Source organism: Emys orbicularis, chromosome 1, assembly GCF_028017835.1.
Source record: "Emys orbicularis isolate rEmyOrb1 chromosome 1, rEmyOrb1.hap1, whole genome shotgun sequence".
Classification (NCBI taxonomy): Eukaryota; Metazoa; Chordata; order Testudines; family Emydidae; genus Emys; species Emys orbicularis.
In genome coordinates this window covers 13,995,827-14,017,982 of record NC_088683.1, presented here as the reverse complement: position 1 = coordinate 14,017,982, position 22,156 = coordinate 13,995,827, and the positions used below count along the sequence as shown (strand labels likewise).

At 46.3% G+C, this 22,156-nt stretch overlaps 1 protein-coding gene across 1 annotated transcript in view; it reads right to left on the bottom strand.

The window, feature by feature from the left end:
* The window catches only part of LOC135895425 (store-operated calcium entry regulator STIMATE-like), a 72,539-nt gene extending 51,289 nt beyond the window's left edge, over window positions 1–21,250 (bottom strand). The window contains exon 1 of the mRNA XM_065423537.1: window positions 21,064–21,250. Coding sequence (XP_065279609.1) covers window positions 21,064–21,250 — 187 coding nt within the window. The remainder of the gene's footprint in view (window positions 1–21,063) is intronic.
* Window positions 21,251–22,156: the final 906 nt, after the last annotated feature.

Genomic DNA, 22,156 nt, shown 5'->3' with positions numbered 1-22,156 from the left:
CTAAAATCCTTGGCTCTTGCCTCTGTTTCATGTACCAGACGTTGCTTAACATGAGGACTCCCTGTTAGCCAAGGTCTGAGATTTTAAAAATCTGATCTGGTTTAAAAAAGAAAGTCCCTAGCCAGATTCCTGGCCTGACCTTCTGACACGCAGATGCCAGGGCTAGAAGTTATCACTCCCGTTAGAGGGCAGGAATAAAGCAAGCACATTCTTTCTCTAACAGCCAAGAGTAATAAGATGAACCCTACCGAGCTCAGAGGAAACAAAGGATATTTCCCCTTTTATGTACATTATAATCTTACACTTAAATGTTTCTGTATCGATTTACACTGAAATGGGTTTTTTCTAGACACAGGATTCGCCCTCCAAGCCCCAGACAGGATTAAGTAAGTCAACAGGCAGGATACACAGTCCAAAACCTTGGGGTGCCATTATTAGTCTAAACACACGGCTTCCCAGACAGCTTGGTCTGAGAAACAATGGAAGGGGAGAGAGAAAAGCTGTTGAAGCAACTAATGAGCGAAAGGCTCTCAAGATCAATGGCTCCTGAGCTGGAGGGGTTCTGGACATTCATCTAAGATCAGGCTAACCGAATAACACTAGTTACACAGAACAGAGTACTCCAAGGGCAGGTCTTCACTACCCGGATCGGCGGGTAGTGATCGATCTATCAGGGGTAGATTTATCGCGTCTAGTGTAGACGCGATAAAATCGATCCCCGATCGCGCTCCCTGTCGACTCCGGAACTCCAGCTCACGAGAGGCAGAAGCGGAGTCGACGGCGGCGCGGCAGTGGTCGACTGGCCACCATCCTCACGGCCAGGTAAGTCGACCTAAGATACGCCAACTTCAGTTACGCTATTCGCGTAGCTGAAGTTGCATATCTTAGGTCAACCCCCCCCCCCCCCCCCCCCCCAGTGTAGACCTGGGCTAACAGAAAGGGTAAGGGCACATTTATCTGTAGAGAAGAAACTGGATAGGTCTATGCTAGAACTGCTGCAGTTGTGCCACTGCAGTGTAGACACTCCTGTGGCGACAGAAGGGGTTCTTCCATCACTGTACTAAATCCATCTCTCCTAGAGGTGGCAGCTAGGTCCATGGAAGAATTCTTGCATCCATTTAGCACTGTCTACATCAGGGCTTAGGTCAGCTTAACTACGTCACACTGGGCATGAAATATTTCACAGCCCTGAGCGATGTACAGTAACTCCCCACTTAACGTCCTCGCTTAACGTTGTTTCGATCTTACGTCCCTGCTCAATTACAGAACATGCTCCATTTAAAGTCGTGCAACGCTTCACTATATCATCATTTGGCTGCCTGCTTTGTCCACAGCTGGCAGCCCCCCCCCCCCATCAGCTCCCTTACACACACACCCCACAGCACCTCCAGCCTGCCGGCAGACCCCACGGATCAGCGCCTTCCCCCTCCTCCCCCCGCCTCCTGCCCGCAGCAATCAGCTGGCTTGCGGCATTCAGGAGGGAGGGGGGAGGAGCGAGGACTCGGCGCGCAGGCTCCCCCTCCCTCCCCTGCTTGCCTTCCCCCAGGGGCCGCAGGGACGTGGTGCCGGCTGCTTCCAGGAGCAGCGCGGGGCCAGGCCAGGCAGGAACCCTGCCTTAGTCCCGCTGCGTGCCACTGCTCCCCCAGAGCTGCTAGAGGTAAGCGGCACTGGGCTGGAGCCTGCACCCTGAACCGCTCCTGCAACCTGCACCCCAACCGCCTGCCCTGAGCCCCCTAGCCCCCTGCCCTGAGCCCCCAACGGCACCCTGCACTCCAACCCCCTGCCCTAAGCCTTCTCCTGCACCCTGCACCCCTCCTGCACCCCAACCCCTTGCCCTGAGCCCCTTCATGCACACCGCACCCCCTCCCACACCCCACACTCTCTCTTGCACCCCAACCCCCTGCTCCAGCCCTACATTCATGGCCCTGCATACAATTTCCCCACCCAGATGTGGCTCTCGGGCCAAAAAGTTTGTCCACCCCGGTCTAGCTGCTAACAAAAAAAGAAAAAAGAAAAAAAAAAGAAATTAATGTGTTGTTCTATTTAAAATGTAGGTCCTTTACTGGAGCATTAAGTAAGAGATCCCTTGACCTGCTAGGAAGCCAGCATTTTGTCAGAAGATGAATTTCTTTAACAATTTCCTCCCCAAACTGCTTAATTCCTGGACACAACCACCATATGTGCAAGTATGTTTTCCTTTTCCTGCAACTCCTCCAAAAGGGAGCCTCCCTAGCAGCAGAAGCATGAGGGAGTCAAATGCCATTTATATAGTAATTTATAAAAATGGCTTTATGAGCTACACAAATTGAAGATGTATGTCCCATTTCCCATGTAGAGACCCACTCATCCAGAGCAATTTCTTTGTGCAAATCCCTCTCCCATCTTTTTATCTGGGCTGTTTCCTTAACATCTTTTTCAATCGAATTGTACATATCTTAGAAATTAAACCTTTCATTCTAGCTTGCTCCTGGATCAACTCCTCAAATGCGGCTAAAGGTCTAGATAGAGCTGTCTTGTATCCAGATTTCACAATAGAATGTTTGAGTTGTAAACTCTGAAAATATGGGATCATTATTTACCTTATTACGTATCTCTTGGTACGATTTCAAAACAGACGCCAGGAACAGCTGTCCTAACTGAGTTATCTCAGCTCTTACTCACATTTCCTAGGAATACATTCCTGATTATTAATGAAAGTAGCTTAGAGTGAGGGCCTTGGCAACAGGAATTTTAAAAAACGTGTCCAAAGCTACTACGGTGATCTGGATGAATGGGTGATTTTTTAGTTTTATCTTTGGTAACCTAATTTATTTTTTAACCCAACGATCACTATGAATAGCTATATCTGGGCTCCAGTCTTGTTGGAGTTTTACCCAGTGTTTGGATGATCTACTGTTAACTCAATGGACCACATCTTTTAATGGTGATGCATAATAATAATAAGCCAAATTAGGGAAAGCTAGTCCACCCCACTTTGTAGATTTAAAAAGAACTTTAGAACTCAACCTGTGTCTTTTGTGTTTCCATATGAGTTTCAATAGCTCATCCTGTCATGTTTTTAATGTCATGTCAGGGATACCAACAGGGATGCACTGAAACAAAAAACTTTGGGAGGAGGTTTGTCTTTACTGAGGATACCTTAGCTAGCCAAGAAATTTCATATTCCATTCTTCCAAACTCTTTTACTATGTTATTTAACACTGGAGGGCAATTTGCCTTAAGATTTTTATCTTTTTCCACAATATTTATTCCTAAATATTTGAAAGATTCCTTTACCCACTTAAACTTACATAGTGGACAGCAGTTTGCTTTGACTCCTTCAGGAATGTTAATTGATAAAATTTCAGCTTTATTGTAGTTTATTTTGAAGACTGATACCTGCAAATTACAAAGTCATTTGTTCTATAACTTTGAACAAGGCTTCTGGATTCTGCAAAAATAACAAGACATCGTCAGCATACAAAGCTATTGTGTGTTCTACTCCAGAAGGCATTTTGATGTTCTTTACCAGGGAGTGTTTCTCACATCTATTGCAAATGTATTCCCAGAGGAAACAGGAGGGCAGGGGAATGACAGATAACCCTGTCTCATACCCCTAAACAAATTAAAAGAATTGATCACTATTAGCCAAAGCAGACCAACAAGGTTGAGTTTATAGGACCAACCTGCCCCATAAAACAGATTTCCAAAACCAAACCTTACCAAAATCTGTCTAAGGGACTCCCACTCCAGACTGTTGAAGGTTAGTGCACAGAAAGAATTGCTAGAATTAACATTATAGGTCAAATTCAGAGTTCTTTTGATAGTATCAAATAGATGCTTGCCAGCAACGAACCCAGATTGGTCAGGGTGAACATATTTGGGAAAAATGACACTCAATCCGTTTGCTAGCACCTCTACATAAATTTTAGCATGTGCATTGAAGTAGGTCTGTATGGTGCACTTAAGACCCTTTCCTTCTTTTGGAATGACCACAATTTTTGCCTTTTCCGTGAATCTGGACTCCTGCTCCCCCGCAATAGACCATTAAACAATTCAGTTAAAACAGGGACCAACTCTTGCTTTAGAGCTCTGTAATACTCCCCAGCAAACCTGTTAAGATTTGGAGCGTTACTGGATTTTAAATTCTTAATTACAACTTCAACTGCCTCTTGTAGATTTAGGTCTACCTTCCAAAACAGTTCTTTAACCACACTCTCTTCAAGAGCTCTCATCTTTTTAAGGTATGATATTTTATGAGGTATGATAAGGATCTCCCCCCCCCCCAATTACCACCTTTCCAGGATCCCAGAGAATACTTCTATTGAGCCAATCCTTATTTTCTTCTCTATATTTCTGAAAATATTCTTCCAGCTCTTGAATTCTAAGGGATTCATAGAACAAAGCTCTGTTAAACCACCAGGCTCTTTGTTTTTGCAATGAGTCTCAGTCTTTTAGTCTAATATATGCAGGGGCATGATCAGGCCAAATTGTAACTCCCAGATTAGCTTTTTTTCAGATATGGAATTTTTGACCTGGTCTCAGTGTAAAGCCAGGCCTCAGAGACAAGACCAGGGCTTGAGCTCCACCACTATCTAGGCCCATTTTGGTATTTATCAGCCCCCTCCCCCACATCATGATTGGGCTTGATCACCACAAGACCCCTGTGAGGCAGGAAAGCATTATCGGCAGTTTACAGACAGGGACCTGAAGCACAGGTAGGTTCAGCAAGTTGTCCAGTCACAAAGGAAGTCTAGTAGATCCCAGAACTAAGCCCAAGTCCAAGGCCCAGTCCAGCAACTCAGTATTACCAACACCAGAAGTACAAAAACCACAAGTCTGACACCAAAAAAAAAAAAAAAAAAAAAATCATGACATTTAAAAGATTTGCGGTTTTATTTGCCTTTTGGGTAACCTCTGGTTACATTTTCAATCCTTCCTCTGTAACCACGAAGGCTAGAATCTTTCATTAAATTAAAGCTGAGATTTTCCTATAAGCAGGCGACTGCAGGAGGTGGGGCTTAAAGACCTCAAATGTCCTAAGTTTCATGTTGCAGGATTTGGCAACCCTGGAGCTATGTCTACACTTTAGTTGGGATGCGTAATTCCCACCTGGATAGATGTATGTGTGTCAGGGGTCCCGTCCCCCCCCCCCCCACACACACACACACTCTCTGAACTCTAGGGTACAGATGTGGGGACCTGCTTATATTTTACCAGCTTAGGTTAAAACTTCCCCAAGGCACAAATTCCTTTCCTTGTCCTTGGACAGTGCTGCTGCCACCACCAAGTGATTTACACAAAAATTCAGGGGAGGGTCACTTGGAATCCCTATCCCCCCAAAATATCCCCCTGAGCCCCTTCACCGGAGAGGCTTGAGAATAATATACCAACTAATTGCCTTAGCATTGTGAGTACAGACCAGACCCTCTATCTTTAGGACACTAAAATCAATTAGGTTCTTAAAAGAAAAACTTTATAATAAAGAAAAAAGTAAAAGAATCACACCTGCAAAATCAGGATAGAAGGTAACTTTACAGTGTAATAAAAAGATTTAACACAAAGGACTCCCCACTGGACTCAGCTTCACAGTTACAAAAACAGGAATAAAACTACCTCTGTAGCATCGGAAAATTCATAAGCCAAAAGATAACCTAATGCATTTCCTTGCCTTACTTACACTTTCTGTAATTTTAGATGGATCATTCCAGGTATGTTTTCAGGAGATGTTGTACCTGCTTGGTCTCTCCCTCCCTCCGGAGAGGGAACAAACAGAGAGCCAAACAAACAAATTCTCCCCCCACCCCCAGATTTGAAAGTATCTTCTTTCCTCATTGGTCCTTCTGGTCAGGTGAGCTACTTAACCCCTTACAGGTAAAGCGATTTAGTACAGCTGCCCAGGAGGAATTTTATGCTACCCTTTTCTTTATATTTATGACAATATGCATTAGCTCTGCTTGAGCTAGCTCACTCAAAAGAACAGTCTGGCTGTGGAGGCATGAGCGTCAGGCGAACCGCCCAAGTATGCACCTAAGATATTAGATGGGGTCGGACTTGGGCAGCTAGCGCAACCTGCTGCGGTCACACTGCTATTTATGGCACGGTAGCTGAACTGGCGTTAACATGTGTATGTCTCCACAAGCTGCAAATTACACCTCCCAGCTACGCTGCCCTGAGTGACAACTGCTAGACCACCCTTCTTCCCCATTCTGTTGGATAACCTGTAAAGCCAGACAGCACCTCCAGATGTCCCATGTGACAGATGTGCAAAGGGAGAACTTGTTATTCAGTGTTTCTCCATCACTCATTCTTTGGACCACTGCATAAGAGAGATCCTTTCATGGACTGTCAACCTCCAACCCCTCAAAATGTTTCATTCTGCAGTCCAGCCACTGAGGCTTGAGAAACCGTTTTAAACTAATAGGGGCTTACATCTTAAGGATTTGATCAATTGGAGTCAGTCAACTGGACACGATCCTCCTCAAATGCAGAAGATGAACAGAACTGGATGACAGGTTTCAGAGTGGTAGCCGTGATAGTCTGTATCAGCAAAAACAATGAGGAGTCCTTGTGGCACCTTAGAAACTAACAAATTTATTTGGGCATTTATTTTAGCCCACGAAAGCTTATGCCCAAATAAATTTGTTAGTCTCTAAGGTGCCACAAGAACTGGATGAGTGAAGGAGTCACTAACTGTAATTTGTTTAATTTGTTTAATTTTAAGTACTGGTTAAACCTGCCAATCAGGAAAAAATGCAGGGATAAGTTGTGATGTGCAATGTTTCTTCTTTCTGATGCAGGAAGCCCGGCATGAGGGGTCTGGGAAAAGGGGTTAAGCAGATGCTTTGCAGTTCAGGAGGGAGCAAGAGCAGCTTTAAGGATGATAATATTGTTTTGATTGTTCTAATTAAGTTCCTTGTTCAGTTAGAAGAACGCAACACTGTCATTCCTAGTTCTATATGAGGCTTTGCAATACTTGCGTTAAAGACACTAGGAGATTGATGTAGTTTTGGTTCAAGTTAGATCTCTATAACCATCATATTTATGCTCCTCAGAAGCCAGAATCTGCATGCTATAATTTAGGAACCAGCTTGTTTTGCATCTAAGTTTACAATAATTTGTTTAAGCCAGCCTTCAAAAGTTGTAATCACAACATTAAAGATCAAAATTCAAAAGCTTGATACAAAGTTATCAGTTTTTTTAAAATTAGACCCTACCCTGACGTTTGTGCATGTAACATGTATGGTATGCTCTGTAAATTCCAGTATTTTATGAATAAAAGATCTGCTTTCAGATGTACTTGACAAGAGGAAGGGAAAGTTTCTATCTCAAACCTTTACAAAAGTCTCTTTGTTGTAACAGCTCCAACAGCAGAATGGAAACTGTTGAGCTGAACAACTGTTCTTCTTGTAGTAAGTTGATCCATTTGTTGCACTCGGTATGAGATGTTTGACAAAAACAACAGACATGAAAAGCCCAATCAAGACACACAAGAAGGATTTGAAGAGCGAAAGATGCAAGTGCACTAATTCAAAGCATCTCACTCAAACCTTAAGTACTAGTTCAGTCTCCATAGACAGTACAAGCAGGGTATGTCTACACTGTGATAAAAGATACACTGCATGGCCGTGGCTGGCCCGGGTCAGCTGACTCAGGTCAGCCACGGAACTTTTATTGCAGCGTAGACACACCCTGAAGGAAAGTGCTTTGCTCAACTGTATCCTCACTCAGAATCTAAAATGGAACAACCCTCAATGACAAGCTAAGATGTGTCTACATACTGATCTAGTCTTCACTCTTCAGTCTCTGCTAGTGGTATTCCCATCTTGTTAGGGGAAATGGTATTGGAGCGTATGTAAAATTCAGGTTCGGTATCAATGCACCTGACTGGCCAGAGAATGAGAGATACAAGGTTTGCTGTGAGCAAATCCCTGTGCAATCTACTACCATTGCCAGAGTAGTCACGCCCTGCTTCCCATCAACCCTCCTGTTCCAATGTTTGTTACTCACTTCTCCAAACAGATATTTTTGCTTCCAGTCATCTGATTTCCAAGCATGGCCCTGGATCCTATGCATGGATTGTAGCTAAACCTGAGGCAGTACTGTAGCAGCCAACTCAAAGGCTTCTGGGACATGCTTGAAACTTAAGGTGCTTGGTCCAGCTGACTATATTAAGTAGGACCTGCTTAGGGTGGGAAAGAAAACTCTCAGCCACAGAAGAGCAGTTTGGGACTATCTTTCTGAGTTGCCATGGTTGTAACAATGCAATTCTGGCAGTTGCCCATGCTAGGAAAAAATTGCCTTTTTTGCCCTAAATTGTAGTCAACCTAGGGATAATAGAGGAGAGACAACCTTGGGAAACAGACTTTGCATCCATCTCTTCTGCAAGAAGACCAGATTCTCCATTGGCATAGTTCCCAGTCACACCCTGATCTCTCACCAGCTCCCAGTCCCAGCCTGTCCCAGTCTCACCCCCACTCCTCATCCCAATTAACTCCTTTCCTTCCCCCTTGTCCAACTGTTGTCTCAAATGCATTTGAGTCAGGCAGCTTCCTCCTCCACTCTGCCTGGACACCAGTGGAGGGGGAAGAAGGGGCAGGGGTCACAGAGCACAGGAGATACTCTTTGCTCAGTTATCGTGCCTGGACCCACCCTGGCCAGGGCAACCAGTACAGGGATAGTATCTGCCTTCATCCTTGTAGCGCTGGGCTAAAGGAAGCATGTTCAGTTACTCTGTGGGGATAACAGATGCACAGTCCACTCAACCCTAGGAGCTGCAAGACGCTGGAATCTTTGGAGATTTTAGCTGCTAAAATTAAAGTCTCTACTGACAGTGTGCAAACTGCAGTTTTTCAAAGGCTTATAAGACTTGCCAACATTTGGGCAGGTTTTTACATAGGGTTGCCACCTTTCTAATGGCTGGTAACCAGAGCCCTGAGGCCACGCCCCCTGTCCCACCTCTTCACCCAGGCTCCGCCCCCTGCTCTGCCTCTTCCCCTCCCCTGATCAAAAAAACCTGACATCAGGGCTTGTCGAATGACACCTGGAAACACAAGCCAAAACCCAGACTGTCTGGGCGAAAACCGGACGGGTAGCAACCCTACCGAAATTCACAGGGATGGCAAATGGCACCTTCTTGGCATTAAAATTTCAAGTCTCTGCTTCAAAGTATGGGGGTGCTAGCGCTATTCAAAGTAAAGGTCACCAGAATTTTTTACCCTGGGATAAACAGGCCTACCTTTGTTCTTAGAAATGGATGAGCTGTATTGGCTTAAGTTTTACTTACACACACACACACACACACACACACCCTGAGGCACACACCCAGTATTGAATGTTTTATCACATGTGGTTAGAGTTTGGCAAAGGTATGAGCAACCAAAAACAGGGTCTTCTAATGGGAAGGGTTGGGCAACCTTATTAGGCAGTGTTACCTATCAGCTCTGTGTTCTTGGGGAACCCGTACCCAGCACCCAGCCTGCATGACTCACAAAAGACCTTCCGCTCACCCCTCCCCAGCCTCTGCTTGAACCAAAGCTGATCAGAAGAAATTTTTATTATTATATGGATATATACCTATCTCATAGAACTGGAAGGGACCTTGAAAGGTCATTGAGTCCCATCCCCTGCCTTCACAGTAGGACCAAGTACTGTCCTGACAGATTTTTGCCCCAGATCCCCAAATGGCCCCCTCAAGGATTGAACTCACAACTATGGGTTTATAGCAGGCCAATGCTCAAACCAGTGAGCTATCCCTCCCTTACTTACAAAAAGCAATGAAAAGGGAGTGGAAGTTGCACCTAAACCCCTGGACAAGGGTGACAGGGTTAAGGAAACTCCCCTGCCCTCATTTGCATCGAAGATGGGACAGGGATGCATCTCCATTAGCATACAGAATGGAGAACAGAGATTCCAAGAAAGAACTGCATTGAACTCTGGGACCAGGAAAACACTGCAAGATGGGGGATCTCTGCTCCAGATGTTGTTAAACCCATGCCTGCATACACCCAGCTCAGTAGTTATCAGACCAAGTCTAGTAATAAATCCTTTATTGGTATCCAAAATACTGAAGTTGCCTAATTGCATTGTGAGCTCCCTGGAAGGAACACCACGCATAGCCAGGAATGATCAGTTCCTATTGTCTAGCCTGAACAAAACAACTTTGGTATCTCCCTTGTTTACACAAACAAATCTAGTGTTCTCCCTTGAACCATTGTTCTTTCCCTACAAAAACCCCTACCCATGCTCAAGTTAGTGCTCTGATGCCTGGATCCAAAATCTGCATCAGTTCCATTGGGACTTCATCTTCTCCTGAGTGATCGTGCTGGGGGCTCTGCCTGTCTCCAGCACTCCGGACCCTCAGCTACCACCATCACCTGGGACCCCCGATCGATTCAAGCTTCACAGGGTGGTGAAACCCCAACTCTCTCTCTCTAGGTATAGCCTTATGACCCTGACTTGTGTGATCAGTTACAGTTTTGTAAACCTGACTTTTATAATCAAACTTAAGTTAGATTTAATATTATAACGGTTTTGTTTGTTTGGTTCCTCTTGTATGGTTATTACCTGGCAATAAATAATTTTCATGGTTAAGCTGGTTGCTTCTCTCTTCTCCCTCCCCCCGCCCCTTGTGGGTGTTTTTTTTTTGGCTTCCCCATTCGCTCTGCAGCAGCACTCCTCGTACCTAAGCTAAAGATCCCTGCAACGCCCAAAAATCCGGTGGGGTTTACTCATCAAGTGGGTTACTACTAGAACAATTGTAATGTGAAAGTGGGGATAGGGACGTGCCAAACCTGGGGCATATGAGGGTGGCAGATTGAAAGTGCTGCTCGACCCAGCCTGCTCAGGCGTGCTCTATTCCGGTGCGGTGCCCATGGCATATCAGGGTGACAGCTTGGAGGTGCGGTTCGACCCAGCCTGCTGAGTCCAAGGGCATATGAGGGGTCAGCTTGGGAGTGCTGATTAAACTGGTCCTCTCAGATGCTGTGTGTGTGTCTGATTCTGGGACTGGAAGAACCCAGCCCTGGGGAACCTAGGTCACGCAGGATAGCTCCATTGGGAGGGAACTTGCAGAAGGGAGAAGTAGAGCTCCCTATAAGAACACAAGTGACACAAGCAGTACATTGACAGAATTACAGAACCCCCTCCCCCCAGAATCATAGAATATCAGGGCTGGAAGGGACCTCAGGAGGTCATCTAGTCCAACCCCCTGCTCAAAGCAGGACCAATCCCCAACTAAATCATCCCAGCCAGGGCTTTCTCAAGCCTGACCTTAAAAACCTCTAAGGAAGGAGATTCCACCACCTCCCTAGGTAACCCATTCCAGTGCTTCACCATCCTCCTACGGAAAAAGTTTTTCCTAATATCCAACCTAAACCTCCCACACTGCAACTTGAGACCATTACTCCTTGTTCTGTCATCGGCTACCACTGAGAACAGTCTAGATCCATCCTCTTTGGAACCCCCTTTCAGGTAGTTGAAAGCAGCTATCAAATCCCCCTTCACTCTTCTCTTCTGCAGACTAAACAATCCCAGTTCCCTCAGCCTCTTCTCATAAGTCATGTGCTCCAGCCCCCTAATCATTTTTGTTGCCCTCCGCTGGACTCTTTCCAATTTTTCCACATCCTTCTTGTAGTGTGGGGCCCAAAACTGGACACAGTACTCAGATAAGGCCTCACCAGTGTCAAATAGAGGGGAATGATCATGTCCCTCAATCTGCTGGCAGTGCCCCTACTTATACAGCCCAAAATGCCGTTAGCCTTCTTGGCAACAAGGACACACTGTCGATTCAGTGTCGACTCAGAAGAGAAACCCTAATAAATCAGCATACCTCAAAGTAACGGGCAAATCTGGTAACAGCAGAGCTGGTAGCACTGCCAATCCCCATTTCTCACTGCCTCCTCACCCTGTACTTAAGGTCTTGTCTATACTAGCTGGTAAGTATCTTCAAAATATAGCAACGATGTTCTGAAAGGGACCATGGGAAGTCCCTATCAGACAGGACAAAGCCATATTCAAAAGCCAAGCTGTACCCTATATGCCATCCGTTAAGGGAAGGGGCCACCTCTTGGAACAGGTTTCAAAATATGGCTCATTCTAAAGCAGGCACTCCTTGGCTATGCAAGTGTTTTCTCCTCTCCAAGATTTAAGCTTGTATTTTTGTATTGCAACTTCCATTCAAAAACCCAAAGAACAAAATATATTGTCTGAGGTAACTTATCCGTGGGAAAACTCAGTTACAAGGAGGTAGATAACCTGGGGGGTCACCTGGGACATCCATGACAGAGTCAGTTGGATGAATTGCTAGGGACAGCTTGAATAAGAGTGATTTTTTCGGGGCGGGGGTAGGAAAGAGGAGAGGGGCTGGCTGATGGCCATTCTGCTGAACTTTAAATTTTCTTAGAAGAGGACAGAAAAAGCCAGTGTTCACCACGATGCACAGAAATGCTTCCAGCAGCCCCAGGTTTAGGGCTTCCCTACAGTTGGAGTTAATCCGGAATAAGGTAAGGTGTGAATTTAAAGCACAGTATCTATTCTGCAATAGCTCTCTATGTGGATGCTCTCTTTCCGGAATAAGGAGTAGGCTTGGACGGATTACATTTTATTGGTAAAAGTCAGTAAAAATCAATTTCACTGTACCCAGAAAATATTTCTATTGATAATAATTTAAGTTTCCAGATAGGCAAAGTGAACAAACTGCTGCTTGAGAACTTCTTAGAGTTTGATTTAAGGATACTCACTTTGTACTTTTTGACATGTGATGGTTGGCAATTTGTGTTTTAATGGGTATTGAGGTTTAACTTATTGAATCTAAACATCTTCTGTCATGAAATAATTATTTTCTGACCCCCCCGCCACCCTATTGACTGACTCGCCCATAACTTCCCACACTGTGAACATTTAAATTGATAAAAATTGAAGAAAAAAAATCTTAACCCATAATTCTCAACTGTGAAAAAGAAAAAGAAAAAAAACAAACATAAACATCAATATTATTCAAAGTTATAAAAAAAATTTAATTTGCCAACCCTAAATAAGAGCATCTACACAGAGATATTACAGTAGCTATCCCAGTCAATTTCTAAGTGTAGACAAGCCTTAAGCTGAAACATTTCCTCATGGAAAAAGTTTTGCACCCTTTCTCCATAGTAGCTGCCCCAGGACTGACCCTTTGATTCACATTTGGCATCTGCAGCTGAAATAACCAAGAAGTGTTGTCACCATTCAGCCAACAATCTTTCACAAGGACACAGACAAATGTTTAAAACTACTTCAGACGGGATCACTCAATTAGCTACTGTTCTGTCTGCCATGACAACCCTTCACAAGGGCAGGGCCTTGCACAGTGACAGGCACAAATGCTCATTAAGAAACCAATGTATTGAAAGGAAATATGTTCGAGTTATTGTGGTGGACATTCTTATGTGCCCAGTTTAAAGTGTACCTGAAATGACCAGAAAAAGGATGAAGCACTATTTCAAACAGATCTCTTACCAAGTTAGAGATGGGGTCTGGACCAGAACTAGCCCTGGACTTTTTGGATCCAGAGCTGAACTCTAATACTTTGCCGCTCTGGCCCATTTCTACCAAGAACATTTATAGGACGAAAGGAGCTTTGCTGCTACTTCTGCTGCTGCTGCTTGTTTTGCACATCTTCTCAACTTAGTAATGGCAGCTGTACTGCCCAAACCTATTTGGTCACATACTGAGATCGGGAGGGACAATAAGTAACCTACACAAAGTGACAAGTCCACTACTTATTTCATACAAAAGTTATAGCAGGCTACATTTCTCACACACACACACACACACACACACACGGCGTGGCATCAGCCCCAGTCATCCCCATTAATCACGCTCCATGTATTCCCCAGGCAGCTCAAGCTTGTGGGTGCATAAGGTATCCTCATCACTTTTGCTGTAATGGACTATGCACCAGCATTGAGGGGAAGTAGATGGTTTTTGCAAGCAGACCCCAAGCACTCTGCCTCTTCAACCCACTGCCCCAAAACCTCACATGTGCTGTGAGGCACTCAACCTGGCCCAGTCATGTCTATGGCATTATACATGCTATCGACCAAGGGAGTCCATAAAGCAGCGCCATCGTGCCTTTAGTTGTCAGTTAGAAGCATGTTCAACCCCATTTTGAACCTGCTCCATGTAGTTGTACTGCCTCCTGATACGCTGGTAGAAATCAGGACAAGCCTTCTTTACCCAGGGCAGCAGCACATAGGCTGGGTTGGCTGAAGGTAACAGTGGGCATGGGTACTCCTTAATTGTCATTAGGGAACAACATATCAGCTTCCCATACTGGAACAGACCTGACCTGAACACCCTGGCATCATGCACTCTGCCAGTGCATCCCACATAGGTGTTCGAATCTGCCACATTGGTTCACACTGGGTGATTACACACACCCGTAATATCCTTTCCTGTAAATCTACTCACTCCTCTAAAAGGCAGGCATTAGGTGGGTATATATACGCCACCCCTAGCACCTGCACAGTTTAGAAACACCATTTTTTTCAAACCCTCCAGGTACTGCAAGGATATTTCCCAATTTAGCCAGGGTTGCAGGAGAACACTGGAATGTGTCCAGTCCTGACACAGATTTCTGGGTGCATAATCTATGCTTCTTAGCACCACAACTCACTGTGCTGCTCTAGGTTAGCTTTCTCAGGGCATTGTAGGACATATTGCCAGTCCCTTCTGGGAGGGTGGGTGGAAATGGTCTTGGCCTGGGAAATTAATTTCCTAGCTCAAGCCAACCTGGAGTGTTCTCCCCTGGTCCTGTAAGAGATGGATCCTGCTTGTCCTAACAACCAGGACCAACAGCCGATTGTTTTCGTAGAGGCTGTATTTCTTTGGCATGCCATAGCAGAAGCTGTCTCCTAGAGATGGTGGTGCATATTTCAGCTTGTTCTGTAACTTTAGATACCAGCAGGGTGAAGGATGTGGTATGAACCTGAACAGAACCAAATGAGTTTACAATTAACACTTCATTTCAGAGAACACTACTCCTCCCCTCTGCAGTCCTCTTGTTTATCTTGCTCCACTTTATCCAAAGCCACCTTTGTTATGAAAACTTCTTCTCAAAGGCACCTTGAAGACCACTGCTCTAGGAGTGTAAATGCTGCTGCTTGATGCTGTTTTCAGAACTTTCCAAATATATTGCTAATATGCTGCATCTCCAGCAAGGTAATTAACCTTGGTATGAAAGATGAGTATTCTGGTATGAGAAAAGTATTCTGACCCACTCGCGCCCAATATGCCATCCTTGTTCTTTACTTGTATTCTACCCTCCTGACAATGCAGCCAAATGCCCTGTTGCAATTACAGATTGTTGCAAACAATCCTTGAAGCTAACAGTTCAGCCTCTTCCCCGATCAGAGTAGATGTAGAGTGTTCCATTTGGATAGACATGCTCTGTTTCGGTTCACTGCTTCTAGTTTATCCATATGCTTCTTTATTTACACAAAATGACTCACCCCTCATCACTGGGAATCCTTCCCATGTTGTTGCCATTAGCAAATTGGCAAGTTCAAAGAAATTTCACGCTATTTGTTCTTTGCTGCTAGCGGGCCAGAGGGACATAACAGTTGATCTAAAGTGCAGGATTTGTGAAAAGCGTTTATAAAACACAACCATTAAAGTGTTTCAGTTAAAGCTTTAATTGTAACAGACTTAAAGCATCTCCCTGCACAGTTTAGAAGCCAGATACTGCACCATGTGTTAGCCTCAGTTAAATTGGGCAAAAACAGACTAATCCGGTGAACTGTGTTAGTCTATTTTCATTGACCAAACTCAGTAAAATACAGACAGTAAAGAGAGATTTTCCAGCTTGAATAATCCAATTATTTTAGTAACCCAGGTAAGGAATTTCAGAGGTTTTATTAAAATTTTCATCCTGAAAAACTTCCCCTTAAGATTGCAACCACTGCGTCCTGGCTTTGAAACTATTCACTCCGAAAGGTCCAGAGATACAAATAAGCCTCAAGGTTTGGATGCTTCTCCAGATCTTACTTCATCTCCACTACTGTTCCATCAACAACATATTTAAGATGTCTAGGTTCTATTCCTGGCTGGTTGTGCAACGTTGGGCAAGCCATTTAACTGTTCTGTGCCTCAGTTTACCCACCCCTAAATCACAATGGCAATGCATACCTATCTTATGAGGACATAGTAAGTTTGGTTAATAATATTTCACTTGTCTAAAGAAGTAGTGCTTTATAACCATTCATGGAGTCCCATGTTACCCCAAGGAAGTATTCACGCAGCTATCTTACAGATAAGGAAACCGAGGCACTGAAAGGTTAAGCGACTTATCCAAGGAAGTCTGTGGCGAAGTCATGAGAAGAATCCAGAAGACTCCCTGCTCTATCCATAGGCTCAGATGTATTTTGAGATATTTGGATGACAAGCACTACAGACTGGAAGTTAGTCTTCTCCTATTTATTGCACTGATCCCAGCATACCTCTAAAACCTACACTACCCACTTCCAGATACATACCTTTACTTCCGTCCCCCTCCAACTAGTCTGTATAGTTAATGTAAACAAATCTTTTATTCAATGGCTTTCCAGAGTCAGATGTGCTCAGAAAGCCTCTCTCCAACTAGAGTTGGCAAGTCTGGATGCATTTGATGGGCGAAGTTTGCTTCTGAGATTTCAGAGAAGTTTCAGATACAAGCTTTTCCCCGCTCTTCTCCCTTCTCCACCTGCAGTTTTATATTACAATAGCTCTTCGCATAGGCACAGACTCCAGGGGTGCTCCGGGGAAAAATTGATGGGTGCAGAGCAGCTCCCCACCCCACCCCACCCCAGGCCACCTCCGCTCTGCCTCCTCCCCTGAGCGCGCCGTGTCCCCGCTTCTCCTCCCAGCACTTCCCACCGCAAAATGTTTCGCTGCAGCAAGCGCTGGGAGGGAGGGGGGAGAAGGGGGAACGCGGGGCGCTCCAGGAAGAGGCAGGGCCGGGGCGGGGATTTGGGGAAGGGGTTGGAATGGGGGCGGGGCAGGGGCAGAGTCAGGGCGGGGCGCTGGGAAAAGTTGGCACCTATGGCTCTTAGAAGCCATAGCCAAGTTCAGGGCTTTGCTGTGCTAGGCTCTGTGTAACATTTTAACTAATGGTCCCTATGACAAAGAGATTACAATATAAATAGGTAAGACAGAGGGGAATCAGAAGCGCAGAAAGATGCAGTGACTTATTCAAGATCAGCAAGTTATTGACCTAGGCAGCCTGACTCCTACTCCAGTGGCCTTATCCAGACCAGCCCCCTGGCCTCACTCTTACTCATTAGCACCTTAACAGTAATCGATCAGTTGCATTGGTCACAAGCCTCAAATTAAAACTAGCTCACTTTTTAAAGTTAAATGATATGCACCATCCACTGAATTCTCTCCCCAGCCTCCACAAATACCAGGCTCTTGTTCCTCCATTGTTAGCAATAATTTCCACCTCTCTTCATTTGAATTGACTATTATTTGGTAAACTCTGTTTTAGGGTTTTAAATCTCCAGTGATTTTGCAGCTTAAGTCACCTTTGGTATTAGAGCAATACGTGGAAAACATACAATTCCAATTAAGCAACCTTGTATTTGCTGCCAGTCCACTCTGTTATGTTAGTTTTATCTTCTCACTAGTATAAACCAACCATGAATTACCTTTTCCTCATCATTAGAGTTTTATAAATGACTAATTGTTCACTGTAGCACAGCCAATTTTAATAGATTAGATCTATGACTTTGTGTTTAATTACAATCCAATTAGAATCTGTGGCAATAATCTTGAGAACAAGTGTCAGGTCCCTTAATATGTATTTACCCAGGATCCATTCTAGCCTCCTCAGCAATGTATATATTAGGAGTTTGTGTTTGGAGTTGTTTAAAAAAAATGTAATGCTGAGAAAAAACTGGTGCAAGCAAGATAGGAAATTCCATGTTCAAGCTCACAAGTCAAACCTATTGTGCAGGGTTAGCCATGGCTTAGACTTTCAGTTATTATCAGCTTGTGCCACATAGAACCCTTTAATGTTAAGCAGGGAAGGAGGGTTTTTTGGTCTTTAACTCAAAGAGATCTGTGTTTATACTCTGGCTTCAATGTCTGATTTTTGGAGACAGCTCCCATTACAAATAAATATAAATTCTATTGGGGCGACTCTCCATGATCATGCAATATATGTAATGATTTACCCCTGTGCAAAGCGGATGCAAGACACCACCATATCAGTAGTAAGTGATTACACCCTGCAAAGCCACACAAAGGTCTCTGATCTATACACCCTGATGAGGACAGCCAAAACCTAGCCTTTCACAGTCTTTTTGTACTTCCCATAACATGTTCGAAAGTTATTTTTATTTGGAAGGCACACAGCTTATCAGCATTCCCAACAGCACTGCTAACTACAAGCCAAGACCATTAGAACAGTGGTCTCCAAACTTTTTTGATTGCGCACCCCTATTAGTAAAAAAAATTTTGAGCACGCACCCCCTGTCGCGCCAGCTCTACCATTTTTGCCAAAGATTAAAAAAAAAAAGCCGCTCGGGGAACTGCCGAAGCAAAAAAAAAAAAAAAAAAGCCGCTCGGACTCCCGCCTGACGAAGGAAAAAAACAAAACAAAAAGGCACTCCTCCTGCCGCGCACCCCCATGGATCCTCTTGCACACCCTACTTTGGAGACCACTGCATTAGAAGACAGAAGTAACTTACACCTACTCCACCGCCACCACCCTGACACTCCAAGATCTACTATAGATTGTCCACTCCTTTGAACACTCAAGTTTTAGGTGTGCTAACAGCCATTAGGAATAATAGGGGTGTAATCTAATGCATCTAATCATTTCCTTTAGTTAAAATATGTTTTCAGCACACCAGAGACCACACTGTATAATAAACAATTACTGATCTTTGGAGTGTGTGTCGGGATTTGACCTTAAATTAAATGTTATTAACCCCTGCTCCCATCCCAATATATAGAAACAATATAAATGCATCTTTGCAAAAGGTCAAATGGAAACATCTTTTAAAGACACCTTTTCTCTTTCAGTGTTGGCAACCCCAAAATTGCAGCCTTCTAGCCCAATAGAGGCTCTTGGACTAAAACATACTCTGATGAGAAAATGAGTCTCATTGTCCAACCAGAAATGCAAGAGGCAGTATAAACGGATTGGATTTTTACCTTTGCTCCCACTGCGTCAGCGATCTGAGATATTCGCAGGCCACAACCCATGGAAAGAAACCTAAATATGCACTAACACAAAGTTTACAGCCTCCCTTTCAAAAACATGCCCATTCTCAGCTAGGTACACCTGGTGTCTCACAGCCTCACAACATGGAATAGCCTTCCCAAAAAATTAAAGGTCACCAGGCGAGACATTTAAAGTAGTTTTTAAATATAAACACAAGACATGAGAACACAGGAGTTGGACACAACACATTCTTCCTACATCAAAAACATGGTGAGAGAGTGGCGGGGATAGATCACACAACAAAAAACATGTTAATACGTGACCTTTGCTAAAGTTTTAAGACACTTAATTGAAAGCAGGCTTGGAAGGATTTGAGTTTTTTCCCAGTAAATGCTGATTTCACTGAACACACACAAACCGACAAAAATATTTCCCTCGCTGATCCTCAAAATTCACAGAGAGGCAAAGCAAGAAAAATGCTGCTAGAGAACTTATTAGAGTTTGATTTAAGGATATTCCAATCAGGGCTGGCTCCAGGCACCAGCCAAGCAAGCTCATGCTTGGGGCGACAGATTCTACGGGGCGGCATTCCGCCCAATCCTAGGGCGGCACGGCCGCCTTTTTTTTTTTTTTGCTAATCCGGCCGCCCTGTAGGGGGCGGCGGCGCGGAGGAGGGGATTGCCCTGCTCGGAGCGGGCTGCGCACTCTGTCTGCCCCAGCCGATGCCAGGTCTGTAGTAAGCCCGGAAGGGCAGCCTGTGTCCTTCCCTCCCCGCCGACCGGAGCGGCGCGGAGCCCTCCCGGCAGGCCGTGCGGCGGTCGGGGCCGCGTGGCGAGCGCCCCGCTGAAGCCCTGGCCGCCCCCCCCCCTTCTCTCTCTCTCCCGGTTCTCCCCCCCCCCCCCCCCCCGGTAGCCGGGGCATGTCTGCAGTGCAGGGAATCCCCCTGCACCCTGGCTCCGGCTGCCCCGCAGGGTTGTTTTGTTTTTTTTCCTGCTTTGCCGCTCCGGCCGTGCGGCAGGATTTTTTTGTTTTGTTTTTGCTTGGGGCGGCAAAAAAGCTAGAGCAGGCCTGATTCCAATTGTGTATTTTGACCTGGGACACGGACACCTTGTCTTTTAAGGTTAAAGTTTTAACTTTTGGAATCTGCTGCCAGGCTTAGATGTTCAGCTTGTGCCACATACAACCCTTTAATGTTAAACAGGGAAGGAGGTCTTTTGTCTTTAACGCAAAGGGATCTGTTTTTATACTCTGGCTTCATAAGGACTCCGGTGCCCATAGGTGCTGGAACTAGGGGGTGAGGTTTCCATTATATCCAGGGTTTACAGCAGGGGCTCTCAAACTGGGGGTCAGGACCCCTCAGGGGGTCATGAGGTTATTACATGGGGTGGGGTCACGAGCTGTCAGCCTCCACCCCAAACCCCGCTTGCCTCCAGCATTTATAATGGCGTTAAATATATAAAAAAGTGTTTTTAATGTATAAGGGGGGGTTGCACTCGGAGGCTTGGTATGCGAAAGGGGTCACCAGTACAAACGTTTGAGAACCACTGGTTTACAGTTTGCTTCAATGGCTCTCAGCACCCCCACTATACAAATTGTTCTGGTGCCCCTGCTGCCTCCCTGTGCCTTTACCTGTCTGATGCCCTCCCACAAGTTCCTGCAAAGTGTAAAGAAAAAAATTAAATGTATAAAAATAAAAAAGTTTTAAAACCAGACATCACCGTATCTGCAGAAATAGCACCAAACAGAGCACTCGCATTGCGCCCAGCCCAGCTGTAAGCAAAGTCCGGGCGACTAATTGATCAAGGCGTTGGTTTCTTTCCCCCCGGAGCAGGTTTCGCCCCAGGGAGAGGTTTGGGGGAAGGTGCCGCCTCTGCCCCCGTCCGCGGGGAGCAGGTACTCACACATCAGGGTGCTGAAAGCCGCCGTGGCCAGCAGGGCTTGGACGAGCACCCCGAGCCTGCCCAGCAGCGCCCCGCTGTTGCAGCCGTGCGGCTGGATTTTCACTGGGGTCCCCAGGAGCCCGGTCTCGGTCACGGCGACGGGCCGGGCGGGGCCCGGAGCGGGCTGCGGGGAGGCAGGGAGAGGCATCCCAGCCGGCTCAGTGCAGCGCCGAGCGCCGCCGCCGCCGCTGTTGCGTCCTGGGGGGGAGTGAGCGGCCCCTGCCCGGGGGCGGATGTAGCTTCCCCGGGGAGGGGTCGGCAGGGACGGGGCTCAATGGGCGGCGGGCTCCAGTGTGGACACGCCCTGCCCCTCCCCGGCCAGGCTGCAGCTGCGGGAGGAGGCTGTTCTGGAGCGTGGGGAGGGGCCGGTGGGTAGGTCATTCTGGGCAAGGGGGAGGGCTAGATTGCAGGGAGGACGGGGGACCATTCTGGGGGAGGGGCAGGTTGCAAGTTGCAGGTGGGTGGGTTAGTTGGGGGGACCATTCTGGGGAAGGGGGAGGGCCAGGTTGCGGGGAGGGGGGGCTGGTTGGGAGGAGGGGGTCATTCTGGGGAAGGGGGAGGGCCAGGTTGTAGGGAGGGGGGCCAGTTGGGAGGAGGGGTCATCCTGGGGAAGGGAGGGGGCCAGGTTGCAGGGAGGGAGGCCAGTTGGGAGGAGGGGTCATCCTGGGGAAGGGAGGGGGCCAGGTTGCAGGGAGGGAGGTTGGTTGGGGGGAGGGGGGCCATTCTGGGGAAGGGAGCAGGCCAGGTTGGAGGAGGGGGTTAGTTGGGGGGAGGGGGACCATTCTGGGGAAGGGGGAGGGCCAGGTTGCAGGGAGGGGGGCCAGTTGGGAGGAGGGGGTCATTCTGGGGAAGGGAGAGGGCCAGGTTGAAGGGAGAGAGGCTGGTTGGGGGGAGGGTGGTCATCCTGGGGAAGGGAGGGGGCCAGGTTGCAGGGAGGGGGGCTGGTTGGGAGGAGGAGGATCATTTTGGGGAAGGGGGGAGGGCCAGGTTTCAGGGAGGGGGGCTGGTTGGGAGGAGGGGTCATTCTGGGGAAGGGGGAGGGCCAGGTTGCAGG